The sequence below is a fragment of the Callospermophilus lateralis genome, chromosome 13 (assembly GCF_048772815.1).
Source record: "Callospermophilus lateralis isolate mCalLat2 chromosome 13, mCalLat2.hap1, whole genome shotgun sequence".
NCBI classification, from domain to species: Eukaryota; Metazoa; Chordata; class Mammalia; order Rodentia; family Sciuridae; genus Callospermophilus; species Callospermophilus lateralis.
The window spans coordinates 15,758,016-15,783,194 of record NC_135317.1 but is presented as its reverse complement, the minus strand read 5'-3'; the positions used below and the strand labels follow the sequence as shown (position 1 = coordinate 15,783,194).

At 46.5% G+C, this 25,179-nt stretch overlaps 1 protein-coding gene across 1 annotated transcript in view; it reads right to left on the bottom strand.

Moving 5' to 3' along the window:
* Positions 1–14,934, bottom strand: part of Ryr2 (ryanodine receptor 2) — a 585,643-nt gene extending 570,709 nt beyond the window's left edge. Inside the window, exon 1 of the mRNA XM_076832381.1 lies at positions 14,887–14,934. Within this exon, the coding sequence (XP_076688496.1) occupies positions 14,887–14,934 (48 nt within the window). The remainder of the gene's footprint in view (positions 1–14,886) is intronic.
* Positions 14,935–25,179: the final 10,245 nt, after the last annotated feature.

The following is a 25,179-nucleotide window of genomic DNA, read 5'->3' as shown; positions in this document are numbered from 1 at the left end:
GATAAAGAACTTTTAAAACGGAATAGCAAAAAAAAAAAAAGAAAAGAAAAGAAAGAAAAAGAGTCCATTAGAAAACGGGAAAAGACGTGAAGAGACATTTGACTGCAAAGAATTATACAGATGGCAAATGAGCACATGAAAAGATGTTGGACATTAGAAGCCACCAGGGAAATGCAAATGAACACCAGGACGAGATGGCAGCACACGCGAGCACAACAGCTCAGAGTTTTAAATGGTGACAGTTCCAAACTTCGGCAAGGGTGCAGAGAAACCCACAACTCCTAGACTGAGGGTGGTGGCTGATGGCACAGCCACACTGGAACACGGCTCCTTTAAAAGCTAAACATATGCTGACTGTACAGCCCACCACGCATATTCCTGGGCATATACCCCAGAGAAATAAAACACATGTTTACCTAAATGCCTGTCAAAGACTATTCCCAGCAGTTCTTAATTGTATTAGGCAAAAACAACCAAAATGTCCTGGCATGACAAAGGAATAAGCAAAATGTGCTCTACCCATTCCACAGGAAAATGCTAGCCTCAGAGGCCACACGCTTGGCATTCCATTCCCGTGACATTCTCAAGTGATAGAAATGGAGAGGTGGAGGACAGAGCAGTGGCCGCTGGGATTCAGGGGTGGTGGCAGTGAGAAGTACGGTGGCCAGGAAGGGAGGCACAGGGGGGACCTTGGTGTTCTGTCTGAGGAGATGACTGTGTGCTCACATTCTAGGAAATCATTTGTGCCAACATCGGTAAGCACTTCGCATCTCAGAATAAACCTGACCCAAAGCATGCAAACCCTCTCATAGGGAAGGGCAATTCCTCACAGAAATCGAATGATTCCTAAATATAAAGGAAGGGGACACTTTGCTCACAGGTTGGAAGGTTGAACATGATAAAGATGTTAGTTCTTCCCAAATCGATCTTCAGCTTTGATGCCATCCCGTTACAAATTCTAGTGGTTTATTTTGTGGAAATGTATATGCTAATTCCAAAATTTAAGCAGAAATGAAAGATGCCAAGAAGAGCAAAGGCAATTTTAAGGAATTAGAACAAATTTAGGAAATGAACACCAACATATAACAAGCCAACCTAAAACAAGGGCATTTGAAAGGGCCAGCAGAGGAGCAAGAAAAGACAGAGACCAGGGTAACCAACAGGCCAGAGTCCAGTAGCAGATGGTACCCCCACAGTGCCCACCGCAGCACGGTGGGAGAAGGTGGCTTTTTGATTGGTACTGGATCCACTGAACATTCACATGAGGGTAGGGACTGCTCTCTACCCCCCAACTATAAACAGAAAATAAAATCCAGATGGATCCCAGGCCTCGATGTCAAAGTTAAATTCATAAAGGCTCTGGAAGATAACATGAAAGAATAGCTTGGGGTGGGACACAAAAAGCACAAACCGGGAATGAAAAAGCTGAGCAGCTGGAGCTCAGTCAAATGAGCTCCTGCTGTTCACCACCAAGGACAAAACCCCAGCACAGGGAAGCCACCCGCAACAGACACAGCTGACCAGCAGAGCACCTGAGAGTACAGGAAATCAAAGAGAAAAGACAATCTTGCTTTAAACACAAGTTGAGACTCCAACAGGTGCTTCACAAAACAGCACATCCAAATGGCCACCAAAGACACAAAAAAGGTGTCTGACAAGACCAGCAAAATGCAAACTAAAACCACTGTAAAACACCCCGACATGACCATCATAAAGATTAAATGCTTTCTAGAACCAATGTCACTGGTAGGAATCTTGACTGGTGAACCATCAGGTCCCAGCCTCAGCTCTTTCTGGTTTAGAAGTCTTCCGAATAACTATCTGGTTTAAAATAGCAAATGAAGAAGGAGGGATGAACCTACAGCACCCCATGAGCCCCTGACCCACAGGAGATGGTGAAAGCATCTCTACTGAATGAAATAGCACACAAACACGGTCCTGTCTGGGACCTAAAAAGGTCTTCCATGAAAAGACCCACCCAACGCACGGCCAACCCCATGCTCACAGCGTCCGTCACAACAACCATTCAGCTAAACAAGAACGATGTCTGAAAACCTACTAACTATTGCCAAACCAAAACCTAGCCTGAGCCTCCTCCAATCGACAGTGCCTGTTCTTTTCCCACCTAACTCACGTGAAAAACTGTTACGCTCTCAGTAATTCAGTCGGCACAAGAGAATCTTATCAAAAATCCTTCGGCAATAATTTTTCCCAGCCCATAAAAATAGACTGAATTTATCTGACCTTAAAAATAGATTGTATTTATCCACAGTATCAGGGCCCTGCTTAGAAGCTGTGCTGAATTATGCAGTTCTTGACTTCTGACAGTACAAACAGCCAGCAAAAGCGGGTGCCATTATTCACTTTCTCTCTTATGCAAAGATCTGCAAGTCCTTCTCCTTGATTTATTTCCCAGATTCTGTTGGGTCAGATTTTAGTTTGCTCCATGATTCATTCTAGAAGGCAACGGCATCATCACTGCTAACACGAGACTTTAAGATCCATTTCTGTACCCTAGACAGTCATCCAAGTGGTCACACAACAGCCCCCTGCCCAGGCCTGGGTGTCCATCTGCCCATCAATAGAGGGAAGCAGAGGTGTATTCCTCTGTCCCATCCCTACTTTGTGACTGCTTGAAACTGACATGGCTTAGGGAATCACTGGTGCCGTTCTCCACAGGCATCCTGGGCCTTTTAAACCCTTCCAAGGCAATAGTTTTGTTTGTTGTAACATTTGCTACCTTACTTGTTCTGCTAACCATGTGAAATTCTCTCATGAAATTTTGTTCTGTAGACAATCCCTGGGAAGCACCAAAACTAGGAAATGTTTTACTAGGTAGGCGTGCCGTTTTCACACCGTTTGATAATAAAGAAGCCCGGTACTGATCGATTGCCTTCTAATGAGTGCCCAAGTACAACCATGCTTCTCGCCTCCCGTTCTCCAAAGCGGCATCCAAAGCAACCAGGTGGGAGGAAATATGGTGGAGTCTTGGGATAGGTACCAAGAGGCAGCTAGATCTTTAGTCCAGCTCTTTCCTTCTTCCAACTTGATTCTTGAATTCTTTTATGACATTTGTACAAGAGTGATTCACTTTCTACAAAGAGAGGAAGAACTAAACATGTTGTAAGCTTGAGTCTCATTCTTAAACTTATTCTGGCACTTGGAAATGTAGAACCTTTAACCCTGACACTGAGACTGTGTGCCCAGCAAGGTGTTGGCAGCCCAGAGCATGCTGGGCACACCAAGGAACAGGGTGTTGAGCACTTCACCCAGTGAATCGCTGGTTGAAGAAAGTGGTTCTAAAGTTACAGGATATATAACTTTGATTGACCTTTGGAATATGCATATTCATACACACACACACACACACACACACACACACACACACACATACATTTATACAAGGTCAGATGTGCTCCTTCTAATTTGATATGGGCAGAAAGTAACATTTTTGTCTTAATTGTGTCTTTGGTGCATGGTATGTATATGGTTTGGCTAGTTTTGGACAAGCGCTATCTTGAAGGCAGACACATTTTGTGATAGTGTGGCAGGCACTGACTCAGGCACTAAAGACATTAAGATACACAGAAGTTAAGCTCAGACATTTATTAAAAGCTTTTGCTTTTAAACCACTTGTGTTAAATATAAAACACACTGGAATTTGCACACATAAGTTCTAGATGCATTTACTGTTTATATTTTTATAAGCCAAAAGTTGTATGTGCACTGTAATGCCAATTACCTAGAAAGGTGTGGAAAATATCTCTGAAAACTGAAATTGCTTAATTTTCTGAAAAAATGCTGAAATTTCTTTAACCAGCTCTGCCTTTTATCATAGTAGGAAAGCCAAGGGCAGCTGTTATTAACAGAGTCATTTTGCTTTCTAACATATTTCAACATTTTCCCCTGATCTGAGCCATCTGAAAATCACTCCAATATATGCCCAGGCTGACTATTTCCTAGAAATTATTTGTAATCACCTATAGAAGGCCTCCAGTCTTTTGAGCCAGTACTTGTGTTTTAAAAAATCGCTAGCAATATGAACTTCTTCTACTCGTAATGAGATGCGCCTGTGATCCAGCCTAGCTGGAGTACTTAATCACCAACACCCAACAACACGCACACAAAACATGCCCAGCTTAGAACCAGTGAAGCTTTGCAAAGCTCCAATTTTAATTACATGCCAAAAGGTCCCCAGCAGAGAATGAAATTATGCAAAGCTAAACCAAACTCAAACAAAAATATGTGTGCTCTTAAATTAGGTAAAGCAGGAAGTAATTAGGTGTCTGCAAAAGGGGGAGCTCCTTCAGCTTGTGCATGTGCCCAAAATGGCGGTGCATGTGGGGTGGAGGTCTCTATCATGTCCTGTCCCTTGGACCCTGCTACAGCAATAATTTCTCCTCCCCTACCACCTTAGATTATGGCTTCTCCCATGGGAAAAAAAGAAAATAATGAATAAGTTTTGCAATAGTTTGGATCCTAACTGTCCCCACAGGACCAAGGGTTACAGGCTTGGTCCTCTGTGTGGTACCCTTGAGAGATGGTGGAGTGTTGAAGAGGTGGGGCCTAGAGGGAGATCCTCTGGTCATTGGGGGCCACCCTTGAAGGAACAGTGGGTGCCCAGCCCCCTCATTTTCCCTCTCTTTCCCTTCACAGCTATCAAGTTTGCTCTCACACCCTCCCACCCAGGATGTGCCACCTTGCCACAGGCCCAGGGCAACAGGACCAACCAATCATGCCCAGGAAATGCCAAAACCCACCTCTGTCCTCAGGAGCCTTTCTCTGTTTCAGCTGGTTTTCTCCTCATTTGCTGAAATGCTGGGAGGCTGACTAACGTGACTCCCCCCCGACCCTCCCTGCTCCTCAACACTGGGATGAAGAGGGCATCTACTTCCTCTGCCCTGCTTGCTGCCACCCTCTCCCTTCCCAGGACCCTGCATGGGGCACCTACCTTCCCTTGCCCTGGAGGCTTCCTGGTTGCCTCCTTAGCCTTGGCTGCAAGGCCTGCTGCTCCTTCCTTGGGGCCATCCCTGCCCTCACTTCAGGGGCATCCAAGCTACCTCTGGGGCCCATCTGCAGTTAAGATGCCACAACACAGCACCACAGGAGGGAGGCTTCAACCACAGGAATACATGGTCTCTCAGCGCCGAGGACTGCAAGGCCAGGCCAGGGCCTGAGCAGGGCTGGCGCCCCCTGCAGGAAAAAGAGTCTGCTCAGGGTGGACCTGTGGCCACGGTGCTCCATCCTCAGAGGTCTTCTCTCTGTGTCTATATCCTAATCCCATCTTGTGACAAGGACACTGGTCATGGGGGATCAGGCCCACCTTATGACCTTGCTTTGGCTTGATTCCCTTTGTGAAGACCCTCAAACAGTGCCACCTTCTGAGGTTTGGGGGATTGGGTTGTCTTTGCAGGGGACACAATTTAGTTCATAACGTACTTCAAAATCGATCCAGAACTAGCCCCACTGCCTTCCCCTAGAGTGTCCACTTCTTCCAGATTTCCTGGTGATTAATGCACCACCTTCTTATGATTCTCCCAAGCTCATCTTTGTCTGCTTCCTCTCCTTATGTCTAATCAGTCACCAATCCCATGAGCTCTCCCTCTGCAGCGTCTCCTGAACCTCCCCCTCCCTCTGTCCCCACAGCCACCACCCAAATGTAGGCCTGAATTATCTTATACCAACTCTGTGGTGACATCACCTAATAGACTTCTTAGCTCCAGTCCCTTCCTGGTCTCTCTATATCCTAATTTATCTTACAAATCGCTGCCACATTCATCTTCCTAATGGACAGCCTGACCCACTTCCCTCCTGTGAGAGGGAAAAGAGGGAAAAGGAGCACCTGCAAAGTCCCCCTTGCTTACAAATTCAGAGCAGATCCCTGGTCCTGGTCCCAAAGCTCACCACCCCTCCAGGACTGCCAGAGCCCACACTTTGTCTCCTTCCCAAAAGTGTCCCCATGTTTCCTGCCTGTTCCATGGGCCCCTTCCAAGAAGAGAGAGGGCACCCTCCAGGGATTACCTGGAAAGAGTCTAAGGAAAGAGCATTGGCCAGGGAGCGGGCAGGTCCCACAGAGACCGCAGGACATCTAGTGAGCTGCAACAGCAGGGAGCCAGCACCTGCCTCTATGAGGCACTGGGGAGGACACGGGGCCCCAGCACCTTCAGTTTGAGGGGCCTTCTGGCCACAGAGCAGGGCAGAGAGGAGTGGAGAATGCCCTTGGGAAGGAATGGGGGGGACAAGAAAAACCCACTGCCTCTGCTCAGGGTCTCCTTCCATTGGTCCTTCCTCTTATGCATCAAAATCCCTCCTACCCGGACTTTAGAAGGCACACTAGCGATGCCAAAGATAATTTCTCAAAAAGTAAATGATTCAATCAAAGAAATACATGGCAGAAATTTAATTCATTAACAACCAAAAAAAAAAAAAAACAGTACGGTGTCACAGCAGGTTCACAAGGAGACTCCACAGAGCGCCCCTCTGGAATGCTGAGCTGAGGGCACCTGGTGAGTGCACAGCTGCCCACACCCCAGCTATGTCCCCCAGGACTGTCTGCATTGTCTGTCCTCAAGGATGGAAGGTTCCAGAGTCAATGGCACAACTCAACAAAACTGTAAAATGGCTCAAAGACAGATAGAAGGCAGAGGTCACCCTCTGAATAAGTGAGGAGGCCAAACAGCCCCGATTCCTATGTCTTCGTCCAACTCAGTCTTCTGCCACTTTTCCTGATGGAGGAAGAGAAGAAGACGGGATGGGGCTTTGGTGTCTGGAAGACCCCAGCTCACCAGAAGTGTCACTCACTCACAACCTGTCCTTGAGCAAGTCACTTTCGCTCTCTGCACTTCAGACTCCTGATCTGTATAAATGCAATTAGCTGCTCCACAGACTAAATGAATTGTTCCAGGAATCAAATGAATGATGGCTGTTCCATATGAGCTGAATACATGCAGCCAAAATACTTGTCCTTTGATATTCCTGCAACATAAAAATCACGGGGCAAAACTTGACAGTCTCTGTTGCCTCCGCAGTAAAGCCTCATGCCCATGGGACTCTGGTAGGGGACACACTTTCCCTCCTTGACATCCTTCCCCATTACAGCATCTGCCTCTGATGCCCTCTCTGCAGTAGGACACCTGATGTTCCCTTCTGTCCTCCTCCCCTCCCCGACACACAATGAGTTCTTTGAAGGAGCAAGACACAGCTGTGTGAGTTCCAGCACCCAACACGACACCCTGCACATAGTAGGCAGTCAACAAATGTTTCAGACTAACTCAGTGAAGGGACAGTGCACTGGAAACAGGAGAGGTGCCAGAAGGCACTCTCCCCTCCACCAGCTGACAGCTCCTCCTCTGCACATGCCGTTCCTCACTGTCCTCCCTAGCAATGACAGGAGGCCAGCAATGACACCCACCCTTGGGAGCAGGCGCCACTTTACCATTACCAGGACAGCAGTGGACAGGACACTTGAGTCATCAATCAGACATTCCATCATGGCCCTTCACCTGTCTGTGACTCAAAATGCAGTGCCCTGGTGTTTCACTGAACCCACAGCCAGGACCTGGGCACTGATCCTGACTCTCAGCCACGGGCTCCCTTCTTACAGGTGCAACATGCATCCTGGGCCAATGGGATGAGGGAAGAGCCCAAAAGCCATAAGGGGGCTGATGGGCATGGGAGGGAGCCCCCTGTGCACGTCTGTGCCTTTCTCCAGTGGCCATCATCCTTTATATGTGGTTCCACCTGGAAGGAGGAAAAGGCCATGTGTCTCGCAGGAGCTGACAAGTGTCAAATGCCTCTAGGTACAGTGCTCTAAAATGCTGTCTTCAAGGACAAAGGCATTTTGAAATGTGTGTTCGCCCATTTCCACTCCCCAAACCTCAACTTTCCCCAATATACAATTAATCAAATTTTTCATAAATTCCACAAAAATGAATTTGGAGCCCTTATGAAGTGGCATTTTATTGAAGCTTTAACCTTTGTCTTTGATGTCCTTCCACATTCCAGACACTCCCTTAACGTAATTTTCATGCTGTATATGAAATGAACTCTGCTCTTCAGCCATGGCTCGGCCTGGTAGAGTCTGGGAGCCCAGGTCACCTTGTCACCTCTTCACCTTTGTCCCCCTCTGACTTTACACAGAGCACAGTCCATGCAGGACTAGTAGCTCACTGCTCCCAGCAGTGAGGTTCCACTGCTGGACACACAGCACGATGTCAGGTGTCTTCTCCTCCCTCTATGTAGCTCCTGGGAACCTGGCCCATTGCTGTGAACAAAGTGCACATCCAGTTCATGCACCTGAAAGAAAGTAACCTAATAACCTTTGCAGAAAATTGCCCTATTCTGTATTTATTACCCAAAATACTGTCTCACAGAATCAGTTCAGCTCCACTCACACTGGACATGCCCTGTCATATGGTAGATAGCTGGTAAAGAAATGTGCATTCCATACCACAAACGATGTGTACCTAAAGAGCAAAGCAGAGCACCGAGTGTCCCCCTGTGTAAAGTATGCTCACCCTGAAGAACCTGGCTTTCACAGCTGAGCGAGGGTTCCAGACCAGCTGCCTGCGTCCACCCTGGTATCTGCAAACCCTGCTCTGGGGACCTAAATTCTTTGTGCCTACCTCTGAGTGATTCTATCATATTTCACAAGAATGCCCGGGAAAGACTTGGGACAGATATGGCATGTAGAACATATAAAAGAACTTAAATGAAATTGTCACCAACAACAGCAGGTAGGGACTCCGTAAAGGAGCTCCAGCCTTCTGACTGAGCACACACCAAAAAGGTGGTTATTCCTCGGGGTTCACACTGTCTGAGAGCAGAGACATGTCTGTCAGCCTCCAGAATGCTTCAGGTGTGTCCGAAGAGGGCCCGGACAACCCCAAGGCAGGTGGACACCATGTGGCCTGAACACTGACATGACAGGGCCTTGCCTCAGCCCTGGGCCATCAAGTGCCACCTCTCCTGCCCTCCACACCTGCTCTTGCTCCTCTCAGAATCTCACCACCAAGCCTCCCACTCCTCCGCCTCTGGAAGGGTCTCACTCCATCTTTGATCCTCTACTTCCCATGAGATTTCTCTCAAACCTGTCCTCACAGTGAATCCTGGGCCCCTGACCCTCCTGCAGATCTTAGGAAAGAGGTAAAATGTATAGCACTGAATGGGAAGCTCCAGAGATGGTCAGAGAAAGTAGAATCAGAATCGGTTGATGTGATTCATAGACTCTCCATGGAAGATGGAGAAGTTACAGCAGAGTAGGAAAGAAAGGGCTCATTTTAAGAGGCCATGATGGGGCTGGGGATGTGGCTCAAGCGGTAGCACGCTCGCCTGGCATGCGTGCGGCCGGGGTTCCATCCTCAGCACCACATACAAAGATGTTGTGTCCACCAAAAATCTAAAAAAAAAATAAACTTTAAAAAAAAAAAAAAGAGGCCATGAGCCCAGCAGAGGGTTAGACTGGATGTGACAGGTGTCTAAACTGAGGGGTGGGACCAGTCTCATTAAAATGGCAGGAAGGGGGCTGCCAGTGTGTTGGCGAACATGAGCTGATGAAGGCTGAAACAAGTGCTGGGGTCCTTGGGTCTGATATTTAGGTCCCCCCGATTCCTATGTGGAAATCCTCTCCCTGAGGCAATGGTATTGAGAGGTGGGGTCTCTGGGACAGGTTAGGCGGATCCCTCATAAGTGGGGTTAGTGCCACCCTCATGAGAGACCCCACAGAGCTCCCTTCCATCCCTGGTTCTCAGAGCCTGATAAAGTTATTAAGCTTTCCAAACTCCATTATTCAAAAAAATCCCAGATTTTATGACACAGATGATCTCATGAAGGCAGAAGAGAGAAAAGAGGAAATAGAATGGAATCTTTGTGGATAACCACAGAGTTGGAGAAAGAGGGGGAAAATGAACCCCTCAAAAAATCACGCTCCAAAATGTATAAAAAGAGCCCAGAAGGTCATGTCTCCATGACCAGACAGAGTAGCCTCAGAAAGGAGAGTCAGGTGGGCAGACGTTGAGCAGGGTCTTCAGGGCGAGGAAAGTTTAGATTCGGCAAGGCAGAGGCTGCCAGTCACATCATGTTTCGACATGGGTTGCAGCCCAGAGAAGAAGCCAGGTGACACACAGGGAGACAAGCAGTGACTAGAGACCACGTTTGGCGGAGCTGATCGGCTCCATGAGGTCAAACAAGGAAGGTCTAAGATGGCAGGAATTCACACGCCTCAAGGTCAACCAGAAGGAAGAAGTGGACGGGGAGGCAAAGACAAAGGATGGACTGCCCATGGTGACCCAGGATCTAGGGTGCATGAGGGGTCATAAACTTAGAAAGGAGGGGAAAGCCTCCTTTCCAGTGGCTGGAAGGACAAGAGGGCATATGAGGATGGAGAACTCTAGGAAGGCGACACTGAGGGTGGAATGGGACAGCTGGATGGGGGTCTCATGTGTAAGAGTACTGTGTTCAGACACCACGTCTCTAGTGTACACACTGTACATTACTCCTGCTGTGGAGCAGGAGGGTGATGCTGAACCAGGTCACTTTGGCTCTCTGAGCTTTAGTTTCCTTATCTGAAAAAGCCAAAACCTGGGGCAACCTGAGGAATGTTTCCTAAAGGCCTCTTCCTACCCTAAGGCTAGAGATGGAATATGTAGTTTTTTTCCTTCTAATCATTATGCCAGTCTTTCCTTTGCATTTATAATTACAAATCACTTCTCTGTTTATGTTGAATGCTTCCTCAACACCTCATATCACACCACACATACAGAAGGTGCTTAACAAATGTTGCTGAGTTTAAAAAAACTGCCACAGTGTCAAAGTTGTAAAAAGGAGACAAATATGTGCCTCCTCCTCTTTCCCTGTCCCCCAAGCGCTGTAGACAGCAACAGAGCTTCCCAGCACTGTTTGGAATTCTTCTTTGGGTAAATCAGCCTTGATAAAACCTCTTACCTAAAGCCAAAGTGCAAATAAGACTAAGTGTCACATAAATTAGTCCCTAAGTGTTTTGGGTCCTTTCCTTCCTGCCAACTAATTTCTAAGTAAAAGGGTCTGATGACGTAAGCTGGGGGATGCTTTCCATCAGTTCCTTGTGAAAATACCTCAGTGCACATCTATCTAAAGCTGCCCCATGCCTTCCTTATCAAGGGAGCAAGAGGTGTTAATTCCCACTACTCACTGAGTCCCTGGTGACATTCCCACAGTTGAGAAAGCTCTTGTGAACTTAAAACATTCTCAAGCATCCTTTTTCTCCCAACATTGAAAGATATCCTTAGCCATGGGTTTGAGATTTTGTCTGGGCTCTGCATGCTGCAACATTGTTTCTACTCCATGAATCTTCTAGACCTCCACAAACAGAGACCTCACATCCCACCCAGCCTACACTGCACTGGGCACTGGCATCCACACTACACGATTGTTGCTATTAATTGATGAATACATTTTAAGATGCTTGTGGACATTACAGAGCAAGATATATATGCCCCAAGAAGAAACCTACAATGAAAAGATTCCTTCTGCAGAGGAGGGCTGTGGGCATCCCCAGCAGAATGACTTCTACAGCTAGGACCAAGTTTTAATTCCCATCTGTGCATGAATATAAAACTATGTGACAGTGCATCCCGGGAGGAATGCAACTAACTGTGCTTGCACAAAGCAAAGGAAAGCCAAGTACTCAGAAAAATCCACCCTTGACCAAGGTCATTTTATATCATGGCTTTCTTAAAGTCTTCTATGAAATTCTATAAACTGCTTGGAAAAGAGATGCATAACTAAAAAGTTCCACATTTTTAAATACCCAATTATAGTTTCTTACTATGCTGGAAAGTTAATAAAATTTTTTAAATAGAACAAAGCAATAAATTTCAAATCATGGATGTATTTGGACATGACAGTGAACAAATCCATTGGGAGCTTTGGGTTTATTTCACGATAAGATTTGCCTATAATAAGGGTCCCAGCCATGCAGAGTTTACACAACACACTCTCAGGCTCTCTAAGGATAAGTAGACCAGAGGAAGCTTGTCTCCAGCTGGTGAGAAGCTGCTAAGCCAAGCAGTACACCACCATTGGGAGGAAGGCCGGCAGGATCCCAAGCCGCAGGGTAATGGGAAGGAGGTGGGAGAAGGAGGTGGGGCTAACCAGTGACAAAACCCCTCACACAGGAAGGCTTCATCTACAGCAGCAGACATACATGGAAACAGCCCGGTAACAAGCTCACCTCATCTTCCCTCAACACTGGTCTCAGATCTTTTGCAGCAAAAGAAAAAAAGCTGTGGACAGTGGACAGAAAAGCAGCTTCGTGTGATAGACTGCTGAACACAGGTGCCAGGGTGGAGGCCTGCTGAAGATAATCATCAGGATGCTCCAACCAGATACGCTGATGCCTGGCCAACCCCATAACACGTGTGCTGATGACCACTCCATTTTCTTCTTCTACACATGGGACTTTACCTATTACTACTGGGAAGTCTTGATTTACTATTTTATCAAGTGTTCAGTTTTGATAACTCTTGGGATATTTCCTTAAAAAAAAAAAGACAACAGAACTTATATTGATGAGACTACACATAGTAAATAAATAAATGCCTCATGGAAAAACAAAGATGAATTTAATGTAGGAATGGCATGCTCTCCATTACTAACCCTATTAACATTTCTAAACTCTCAATGTTCTCAGGTTAAGAGAATAAAACAGAAAGGAATGAGGGCAGCAGGCAAGGTAGCTAGTAAAGACTGGAGAATTTCCACAGCAAAATTGCAAAATATTGACAAAAAGGCATATTTTCCTTTCAGATATTAATACTAAACCAAAAAAAAAAAAAAGTCCCCTGCTCCACACTGCTACCTCCTTCAAGGTCATTTATCATGAGCACAACTATCTACAAATGTTTTATTAAAAGAAAAATCTCAGCCTAGGACTGCCAGATCTTACTCAATACCACTTATCAAAGGTGTTGCTCTAGCTGACAGGCAGCTGTCAAATGGCGCAGAGTTAACATTACTTTATATGTGCAAAACCCCTTCAGCAGCACAGTCCCTCAGTCCCTATTAAGCATTCCGATAACAGCACCTCCTCGAGCTCGGCTTAACATTTAAGCCTGCAGGAAGCCCTTGAGTGCACACAGCCATCCAAAATTTTCTAGCTAATTTTAACCCTATTGAGTTTGATTTAAAAAAAAAATTGCACGTAAAAATCATCCAACAGTTAAGTCTGTTATTTAGCTTGAAGAAAAGATTTATTAGTTTTGAGAAAAATCTAATGTGACTTAACTATTTTTTAAAAGTTTGTAAATAATTTTCCACTAAGAAAAAAAATAAACTGTATTACTACTAGTAAGGCAGCTTAAAATACTCCCTGTGAGCAAGGGATTAGTGAATACATCCCTTGAAGCCAGGTCCTGGGATAATGGTACCTCAAACAGCACAGCAGTGGTGCAATAGCATGCAGCTCACATTAGACCATACAGGGGTTGCTGTGGGCCCTGGGTTTCACCTTTTCCAAAGCTTTCCACTACCCCCATTTAACGCACAGAGGAGTACCGCCACCCCACAAGAAAAGATGAGGCACAGCAAAGGGGAAAAAAATGGTCCTTTACAACCTTCTCATGCAAATTATCCAAATACATCATGGAGGCTGTCACACCTAAAAGTTAACATCTGGTTAGTATTTCAAGATTCATCCATCTCTAGGATTTTCTGTGATCATGGAGAGAACAGGGCTGGGGAATGGGATCTTTTCCTCTGCTCAGAAGAAGGACCAGAAGAGACCAGGGTCGGGTAATACTGTGAGGGATATCCTTTTGGGAGGAGGGCAGGAATGAGGAAGGAATATCCCGCACAGACTAACTGGGTTATTCCCAGCACGAAGTTGTGGCATTTCTTTGGTCCTGAGGCTATCAGCCTCAGCTTCGAGGCTGGGAAGTATCTGCAGTGTTCGAACAAATCAGAGGGAGGAAGGAGCAGCGCCAAAAGGTACTTAGGGAGAAAGAATTGTATTAGTGTGGTGCCAACCTCTCCCTGCCTGCCACCCAGCGTGGACATTCCAGGCAGCCTCCCTGCTCTTGCACACACACGAACACACGCATGCATGCTGGCACGCACTTCACTGCATTCAATAAACCAGTATTTAGAAAACGACACCTTCATGATGCCCACCCCCTCCCGCACGCGCGCGCGCGCGTGCGTGCACACACACACACACACACACACACACACACACACACACACTTGCTTCCCATGCCTCCACGCTCTACAAGCGGTCACAGCAACCACCATGGCACCAGCCCGGAGAATCGCGGGGACCACGGAAGCAACCCCCTACCCGCTTCGCAGAACCCGGACTTGGGGGAAACCTTCGGGCAGCTTCCTGCAGCCCCCCGCCCGCGGCCCGCCGCTGCGCACGCCATGCCAAGTACGCGGATCTTGATGTCTTGGATCCGTGACAGCGCGCGAGTCCAGCCCCAAAGCCCGAGGGACCGCGCGGCGGCGGTATTCCCGGCGACAGCCCGAGAGCCCACGGCCCCTGCGCCCCACGGGCCACCCTGATCTTCACCGTTCTCCCGGCCGCCCCGGAGGTCCTGGCCCCGCCGGACCCTCAGCCCGCGACTCCGCAGCCTAGGCTCGGGTTCCCGGTGCCCCAGGACCGAGCCCCGGCGCCTCCCGCCGGCTCGCCACGCTCTCGCGGTGCTCAGTTCCCTGGCTTTCCACACGCGCTCACAGACACGCGCCCTGCCCTTTCCCGGCCCAACACGCACACCTGCATACACTTGGTGATGCCGGCCCTCCCGCATCTCAGGGGGCCCTGAGCCCCGCGGTCCCCGCTGCCACTCTACCGGGTTCCGGTCAGCGGATGCCCCGTCCCCCTTCCCCTGGGAGGGCTCACGACGCGGCACTTACAGTTCGCAGAAACTGGATCTCGTCCTCGCCTTCGCCCCCATCGGCCATGGCTCCGCGATCCTCGCCGGGGCCGGCTCCAGAGCCCTGCGGAGCCCGGCGGCGGCGGCCCCTAGCGCTGCGCCTGCTCCTGCTCCTGCTCCTGCACCTGCCGCTGCCCGGAGCCGGGGGTAACAAGGGGCCGAGCTGCAGGTGCCGATCGCCCGGCCGTCCGCGCCTGCAGAGCCGAGGAGACTGCGCGGGCGGGCGCGCGGGGGCGGCCGAGGCGCGGGGCCTCCCTGCGCCGCACTGTGCGGGAGGAGGCCGGCCGGGTGGGGGACGCGGGGAGGCGGCCCGCAGCGCAGCCGCGCTTGCTGCCTGCAGCCGGCAGCCCGCTCGGCCCCGCTCCTCGGAGCGAGTGCGCGGAGCCGGGGGAGCTCGGGTAGTGCCGCGGCGGGGGCGGGGTGGGGGCGGGCGGGGGCGCGGGGAGGAGCTCGCTGTCCCGGCTGCTGCAGGTAATCCGCAGCCCGCTCCGCCCGCCGCCAGCGCCGCTTACTGGCTGCGCCCGGTATCGGGATGGCGAGCGCCGGGAGAGCGCAAAGCCTTCCACCTGCTCTCTGCGTGGCCTCTGGGCTCCTTTGCCTGCCCTTTCCGATCTTAAGCCGGGGCATGGCTGTCACACTGGGCACCAACTTCCTCAGCACTTTGCATCGCCGGGAAGACTCGTTTCCCTCCCGCCTGCCTCCGAGGGGGAAGCGGGTGGAGAGTCTCCAAGAAAAGGGGACCCAACACGTGATATTTTAAACCAGGATTCCCTGGATTCAAGATCAACATGGGAATTCTTCGATATGTAGTTCTAGTGTACTACGCTTTTCACAGATAATCCGTACAACGTGCGTAGTTTGGGTGCACAGAACTTTTTTTTAATTTTTTTAGTTGTTGCTGGACCTTTATTTTATTCATTTATTTATATGCAGTGCGGAGAATCGAACCCAGTGCCTCACACATGCAAGGCAAGGGCTCTATCACTGAGCCACAACCCCAGCTCTGCGCAGAACCTTTAACAAATTCATTCCACAAATATATAAAGAGCATGTATATCAGACAATGTGGTACAAGACAGAGGAGTATGTGGTCTAATTGAACAAACAATTGCAATGTATAGGGTAATATCTATGAGTTCTGATCACTGGGTGTCTCTAAACTGATACTGTGTATCCATTACTCTTTCTGAGAAAAGAAATTCAAGCATTGCACCACAAATCATTCTCTGGGTCCTCCGTGCAATAGCCTACCGAGTCTCCATTTAAGAAACTGGCTGTGAGTACAGGGTCTGAGACTGTTTGGACCAACAAGCATGTATCCCTCGCTCCTAGTCCCCGGCTCTTTCATTAATGTCACTAACAAATGAAGTTAAGTGCAAAGTAAAGTTTCCAGATGTCAATCCTACAAAAGTGCAATTTCTACCATAAAAGATTTTGGCATCAGGTTACCTACATTACACATTTGGCAGCATCTAACCTGTATTAAAATTGACCTGTAAGCTCTATGCAGCATGCATTTTCTTTCTGGCACCCATTAACTTTGTACTTACTGGGCTAGTGTTTGCTGTTTCCAGGAGAGTTGATACTATAAGCACCATGTCTATAAATATCCTCCCTGTGTGGTGGGATCCTGCTCTGCCCAATGTCTAGACGTGAACTAGTGTCCTAGTCCTCCTACCTAAGGACTTGACACAGTCTTGTATCCATGGTGATTAGCAAGTCCTAAATCCTCATTATTTATGTGAATTTCTACTCTAAGGATTCTCTAAACAAACTTCCAAAAGATTAGGTGAAAATTCTCCTTGAGGAATGACTTCTGAAATTGGCTCATACTGCTAAATAATTCAATCTTCGTAAGTTAAAACATATAAAGTTGACCTTTTGAGATACTTTTTCCAGAAGTGGGCACAGTTTCTAAACTAAAACATATCCTGTATGTTTGGAAATCACTCCATCCTACCTATAGAATACATAAAATATAAAAACTCATACTGTTTTCCATTTTGGATACTCTGACTATAAACTCTTCTAGCAAAAGCCATATTTATTATTTCTCTTAGCATAAGTGAAATAATGCTAAATGTCCTAGGCTCTCAGTAATTATTATTTACCCTATAAAATCTTCAACAGCAAATAGAGCAGACATGTTTTTAAAACATACCATTTATAATGTGAACTTTAACACTCAAAAGTACAATACCATGAGATTTCTAGACCTATAATCTGTACTAAAAGTATAAAAATGCTTTGGGGAATGATACATAATATCTCTTTTTAAAAGAAGAAACTAAAGCAAATAGAACAAGTATTTTAATATTAGTGGTTGGCATTGATATTTTGACATATTTCATAATTATAAAACTTGAAATAATTTTAACAGAGAACTACTTCAGTGAAAGTTATAGAAACTTTTTATTTACAGGGTTTTTTTCTTTTAACTTTTGGATGACTTAGCTATGATTCCCTACTTTCTTCTTCTAAGTGAACAATTGAAAAAATATTTGGTTTTGAGTGAAAAGTTATAGAATGAGAACTAATCTCAGTTTTAAATATAACTTTAATTGAGAAATAAAATTTGGATATAATCTAAAGTTTCTGTTCAGTCAGAGTCTTCTTGCAACATAAGCTATAAGGAACTAGCAAGTATATACTTTCACAGGTGCAAAACTATATAATTCATAAAATAGAAAAAAATATTTAGAAATTTCATGAGAGTATCCCATACTTGTTGTGTTTTATAATTTTTATAAAAATATTTCTTCTTTTCCAATTTTTTCTGTTAGATACTGAAATTTTGGGTTTTTTTAATTTAAAAAAAAATTTTATTTGTTGATGGACCTTTATCTTGTTTATTTATATGCGGTGCTGAGAATCAAACCCAGTGCCTCACACATGCTAGGCAAGTGCTCTGCTACTGAGCCACAACCCCAGCCCAGAAATTTGTTTTCTTAATGTTGCTTTATTGAAATCTTTGATATTCAATAAATAGATAACACTCCATTTTAGATCTTTATTTATTTTAATATAAAAAAATAGAATGATATTTCTATATTTTTTGGTACAAATTTGGGAAGTTTTTTTCCTTTATAGCTGATTTGTAACCTGCAAGATGGGGGAAAAACATTTTTTTTTAATATTTTTTTATTTTTTAGATTTTTAGATGGACACAATATCTTTGTTTTATTTTTACGTGGTGCTGAGAATCGAACCCAGTGCCTCACACATGCTAGGCGAGCGCGCTACCACTTGAGCCACATCCCCGGCTCCACATTTTTTTAATTATTAAAAATTTTTCTGCAGCTTAATTTGATCCTTAGCACCACATAAAAATAAACAAATAAAAATAAAGGCATTCTGTCCATCTACAACAAAAAAACAAATTTTTTACAAAAGACTTTTTCTTCAATGGTCTAATTTAGAATGGGCCAACACAGCTGACGGTTCACCCAGAAGGATCCAGACATCCTTTAGGAAGAAAAAATTAGGACAGATGTAAGATTTTTTTGTTTGACTTACAATTCGTTAAGCTCTTCAATGATGTGAGCTTACAAAATTAACTACTTCTTCAGGGTTTCTATAGAAAGGCAGTCAGTGTTACCAGTTTAATTCAGCTACATTCAGTTGAGAGCACATAAATTTATGGTATTATTGCTTACATAAATGCCTATGGAATTACCATTGGGTCATTATAACATTAGGTTTGAAGAAGCCCCAACATCTTGAAATTTAGCCCATTCCTTGTCAATGCAGGTTTCCACTTTGAAATCTCTGGGGGACATTTCATGTATTTCTTTTTTTATACATATATGATTTTTTTTAGTTGTAGTCAGACACAATAATTATTTATTTATTTATTATTTTTTTTATGTGGTGCTGAGGATCGAACCTCGCGCCTCACGCATGCTAGACAAGTGCTCTACCACTTCTTTTAACTCCATTTTAGAGCTCAACAGATCAAAACCTTAGATGATTTCCCTTTTATTTCCATCTCCATTATATGCACTCTACAAGTCCACAATTCTGATATGCACGTGCCCTAGAGGAAAGCTCCAGGAGTTGGGGGTGGGGAGCTCACCTGGAGCTGGCCCTCAGGTACATGGTCTGAACCCCTGGGTCTGCACTGGTGCCAGAGGCCAGGAGCCACAGCAGGGAGGAGGATGCTGCCAGGACCTAGTGACCCAACGAGAACATTTACTACGCTCCAAGCACTTGGGTCTAATTGGTTTTTTTTCCGCCTCAGAGAAGTTGCACAGCTTGACCAAGAAGGCACAGCTGCTGAGGGGTGAGGCAGGGGTCTCAGGACTCCAGGTCTGACTCCTCCTCTTCATTCTGTGCTGTCGCCTGCTCTGATCCCAAGTGGAAAGCAGAGAGTCTAGACAAGGGTGAACTATAAAAGGCTCTGGCAGCCCCTGGAGAATCCGTCCCTGGTTTCAGGCCAAACCAGGGTCCTGCGAGTTCTTGGAATGCCAAGTAAATTCCTGAAAGAGGCAGGAATTACTGGGTGTTCCAAAATAAAATCCAGCTTGTGCCTTCTTCCACAGCTTGGATTCTTAGAGGAAATCTGTTTTTCAAGACTTGAAGGTCATTCATCACTATATTATGAGTTCCTAACACTCATCTTAAAACTGTAATTCTCCAAACTACAATCTAAGTGTTCTGGTTTCTGAGGTCAGGACTGAACTCTAGGTAGAGGATAAAAGTAAACATGATCTACCTCCGGGAATCCAAGGAGCCCCAGACAACAAGAGAGGGTGGCCCTACATAAATAGAAGTTTGCTACCTAAAATGAGGTATTAGTTCTGAGGAGCTGTGGCTTCCTAAGGATCCATGGGTTCCAGCACCCCCACCCCATGCAGGCTGTGCTCTAAGAGAGTGAAGGCAAAGGTCCAGGAAAGGCCCACCCAGTAGGAGGCTTTGCAGCTGAGAGACAAGCCGTGGACACGTCCATTCATTCAATATCATCACCACTGTCTCTGGCTGTCTTCCTGAAATACAGAGAGAACATGATCTGCCTTCTTCCCGGGGCTTACAAGGGCACATGGTGCAGAAAGGGGGGGTGCTGTGCAGGTACACAGCGAGGGGAGGTAGGCCTTGGGCTGAGGAGGACCTAAAGAGAACATCTCCCAAGGACAAGTGACTTGTAGGCTAGTGGCAGGAAGGTACCATCTGGACTTTGGGATGGAGGTGGATCCAGGAGGAGCAGTAGTCCTGGAGGTTAAAGGCTTAGGATTGACCAAGGCAGAAAGAGAGCTCTCAGGGAGGAACCCAAGAAGCAGAGAAGGGGCGGCACCATCCCAGGAATGTCCCCTGGAACAGATAGGCTATGGCATTACATGACAGCCCACTGCTGGGTGTGTGTGTTATGCTGAGCTTAGGGAGCCAGAAGTTAGCAGCCATTCTGAATTCCCATCTCAATTCCATTAAGAAATACCCAAGCCTATGGAAATATTTTTCCTGGGCTATACTAATGAATTTTCTGGAGTGGGAATGGTCAACTGTCATTTCTCACTACAGTTTCTTGTAAACAATTTGGTAAAAAAAAAAAAAAAAAAAAAAAACAGTTCTTGAGTGCCTACTAACATGCTAACATGCCAGGCACTGAGCCAGGTGGAAACAATATACGTGTAAACAGGATCGTGAAATGGTAGGTGCTCTCTCCTCTCAGCTTCAGCTAAGGTACCAGAAGGCCAAAGCCAACGAAACAGGAGGCAAAGACTCCACATTCCCGAGAGGAGTTCTAGAATACCTGTGTAGGATAGGAGAGAGGGTGCTAGAAATTGACCTTGAAGCTTAGCCTTCAAGGTTATGAGAGGGTAGACGTTGGAACGGCTGAGAGGCCTTCCACTCATCTATTGCTATTTATAACACCTCACACACTGTGAGATCATCCAAACGCATCTGAGTGCTTCTAATCAGTATCTCAGTGCTGCCCTCCCCCTTATTCCAGAACAACGTCCGACCTCCTACACCGTCCTCAGGTGAGTGGATAGTTATCATATGCCACAGGGTCCTGTGTTCTCTGTCCCTTCCACCCCTTGTCCACCCCTTGTCAACCTGTACCTTTTTCCACTGCTCTTCAAAGGCACTGACTTTCCTTCTGTCCACCAAACAGGGAAGGTCACCCAGCAGGTGCTCCCTCTGCGGGGCACTCTCCCTGGGATTGTCACATAACTGGCTCCTCCATAACCTTCCTCTCCTCCTGGCCGATGAACGAGTGCTTCTGTCAGAGCAGAGGCTGTCCTAGTCATGGGAGCTGCTCTTCCCGCGCCCTGCTGCGCACTGTGGCTCCTACTGAGGTACTTACCAGATGCTTCTCCCAGTGTTTCCTTGCGGCTTCTCCCTGATGGGGAGGTTATGTTTACTAGTCTGAGAACTTCTAAGTCACTCTTGTCATAAATGTGAAACCTGCTATTTTTATTAATATTCAAATTTCTCCCCGACAAATTACCTAAAATGGAACAATGCTTGCCTAGTCTTTGACCATGGTAAATAACCAAATGGCTCAGATGTTTCTCCTCCAGTTTTCCTTATTTCAGATTCAACTCATGACTCCCCAACAAAACCACAGGGTACTGTTCCAATAGGGAATAGTTTTCCTTTCTGGACTTTGCTGTCTTCTCATTTCCTCTTTCAGTATTTCTTTGTTTCTCCTAGCAAAGTGCCTGCCCCACATTCGTTCCTCTAATATTCCCATTTATAGTTCACATTCTAGAAACTATTTTGCTTAGTCTATTAGTTTTGGGTTTTTTCCTCTTTTTCCTTATATGAAAATTATTATTCTGTTCTTAACAGAGCATGCCCATAAAAAAGTCCGATCATCCTGCTCTGGCTGCATTTCTATTTCTTTTTCAGTTTCTACTAATTCAATTTGCATATCTTTTAATGCATTTTAATCATTTGCTCATCAACCTGATCTGTTCAGTATGAGAGATCTCCAGCTAGAAAAAAAAAAAAAAGATCCCTGCTTGTTTCCATGCATTGGAAGGAAACCAAGAGCAATAACGACAACAAAAAGCCTAGGATTTAGGAACTTACACGGGCTGAGTCTCTTGGTTCCCCAAATCAATATGAACCAAAGACAAGAAACCATCTGCAGCTATGGCCACATAGCCTGGAGCAAGTAGCCAGTTGCCAAAGCTCAAGGTCACTCTGGGTACAGCACCAGGGCCTTGCTTCTGCGTCCTGTTCTAACAATCTTGCCCCACCTCGTGACTTTCTAGACTGAGACCTTGCCTCACCTTATCAGACTCTGCTCCAGGCACAATAGTTCTGCCTCTAAACTGCAAGCTGCCCCAGCGTTACTTCTGGTCCCCTGCCTATTCCTCCTATTGCCACCACCTTCTATCCTCTATTGGAACTCTTTATGGTGTCTTGGTTCTCTCCATTCTCCATCTTCTTTCTCCACCTCGGGTCCCTAAGGACTGCTGCTCCATTGGATCGGAGCTCCCCTGAGCTCCCAGGAGGAGGCTGCCAGCTGCCTACTCACCTTGTGCTGACGGAGCAGCCAGTGGCCTCAGGTAGCACACAGTGATGGGAACCCGGGATCTGAACAGAGGCAGGAGGATTCCACAGCAGGACTCATCAGTGAGAGAGAGGTGCAAACAAAACAGGAAGAGTACCATCCTGGAGCTCCCTTCACCCATGGGAGACATGCTAAGAACCCCCTGCCAGAGGCCTGAAACATCTAAGGGCCCCCCCCGCCAAGATGCATGAAACCCCACAGGCACCAGACCCTGTATGCACCATGGTTTTTACATGGACGTACATACTTATGATGAAGTTTCCTGTAGACGAGGCATGGCACAAATTAATATCAATAATAATGAAACAGAACTATTATAGCAAACCATTATAGCAATAAACTATAATAAAAGTATTTAAAACTCATGAAGTTTTGTGTCAGGCATGTTCCATTTAGTATTTTTAGACTGTGACAACTCAACGTTTGGAAAGCAAAGCTGGGGACAAGGGAGGACGCTGAACAGAGAGAGGAAGGAAGCTACCACACCTTCCCATTCTGTTCTCACAATTGCAACGGGCAGACTCAAGTTCATTACAACCCCCAAAAGGCCAGTAGGTTGCTGGGCATGGTCCACCTTGTTGAACTTCAAGTGCCCCAGTTCCCAGTGTCTGGCCAAGCTGCCCCCAGATGCTGACCAAGGAGGGAGAGAAGGCAGGAGTGTCTTCATGAATGACCGACCAGTTGCTGTGGGTTATTGGGGCTGTCTGAAGAAAGGAGCAGGGCACGTGCCTCAAGGCTGGACGTGCTGTTCTGTCCATTCATCATGGTGAGCAGAAGGGCTGGAGGGGCACAGGGACAGGATGGAGCTGAGCAGACACCACCACCAGGCCCAGAAATGTCAAGTGGGTCACCAGGAGACATGACCCCTACACACATCAGCAGAACACCCCGTCTGGATCAGACACAGATGAGGGCAGGGAAGAGCTTGTCACTTCAGAGCCAACAAGGAAAAGGAATGTGTAGACTATTCTGCAAGGGCTGCAGGGTAGATCTGAAGAGAACCAGTCAGAGCCTTCTGCAGAAAGCAGCTCTGACAACAAAGAAAGCAGCCATCTCTAAAAACAAAACCAAAAACATTCGCATGACTTGCAGAAAATTCCTAGATTCTCAAAACCATATGTTAAAAACACAAGACCGATGTGAGAGATATATCACAAATTCAAAAGGTCATACTCGCTAATAAAAATCCAATGTGACTCAGTAACAGAGTGTTTTCCTAAAAGACTGCAGCCAAGGGCAAAAGTAAAGGTAGGAGGGAGGGGAGGAGCGGGGGAGGAGGGCGGAGAGGGAGGAGGGAGCAACAGGCAGGGCACCCTGCTCCGTACCAGACCCAGTGATAACAGAAGACAGAACCACAGATGGCCTCGTCCATTTGGGTTGCTGTCACAAAAAATGCCATAAATGAAGCAGCTTATAAGCAACAGAAGTTTACTTCTCACAGTTCGGAAAACTGGGAAGTCCAGGGTCGAGGCGCTGGCAGATCTTATGTCTGGAGAGGGCCTAATTCTGTTTCACTCTGCCCCAATCACTTCCTAATCACTTCTCCCAAAGTCCCACAACCTGAACATCACCCTGGGGTAGGATTTCACCCTAGGAATGGGGGTGGGAGGGCAACACATTTGCTCCACGGCAGTGGATTTCTGCTAATATATAAATGGGGGGTCTAAGGGGGTAACACAAGGCACCAGCACTCTTGCCCTAGGAAATCCACTGGCCTCCGTGGGTCCTTTGAGTAGACAAAATGACACAGACAGGATCGAATCTGTACCTGTGATTCATTCAGAATTTTTCAAAAAGATTTTGACCAGATTCTAGGACTGTGAACCTATTACATATAGGGAACACAGGAAAAAATAAATGAAAACAGGGGGTCCCCAAGGGCGTGAGACCAGGTCGACTATAGGTGGACATTTCCACAACTTGGAAAACAGAAGAAAGAGTGGTACAAATCTGACCCATGACATTAAGATTTTCATAGCAGTGAAATTCCAGGTCCTGAAACTTCAGCAAAGATTCCCCAGCTAAGTCAGCCAAGAAAGGAAATGCGTGAGTCTCCAGGACGGTAAAGTCTGCACACACACAAGAAAGACTTGGGCTCCAAGTTCCCAATCATCACTGGGAGTGGGACACCCCCACGTCCCTGAGACCTGAGGTGTAATGGCAGGACATGCTGAGTAATGGACTGACGTAATAAACTGAAATCACACCCCAACTCCACACACAGTTTGTGGGTGTCTGTGTTTGGGACAGCACATGCAGTTCTGGTCAATCATCTTGAAAAACACACAGGAAACTGGAGAAAGTCAGGAAATTTTAAAAAATCAAGTGTGATCAAAGACGAAAACTGTTTTAAAATATTTTAGTCTAGGAAGATAAGTTAGGTGGCATGGAAATTTTCAAAAACCTCGGAAGGTATAAAAGGCTCTGAGAGCCTCTCAAGGGATTCTTTGGAAATGGTAAGAAGTCCTTAGGAGGAATCAGTGTTACAGAGACTCGTTCTTATGAAAGTGAGCAGCTCAGGATACCAAGGTGAGATGGCTGGTGTACGGTGCTAGGCTGGCACTGCGCCACACTGCTGATCTTGGGTGTTACCAGCTGCTGCACTGGTTGGTTGAGACACAGGAAAGTCAAAAAGAAAAGAGTAAGACCACTGATCATGCAAATGTCCTGTGTTCACCATCTGCAAAAAGCCTGAGGCTATGCTAAACAAATATGAATTCGGGCCTTCTCCTAAGGATTTCACCTTCTGCG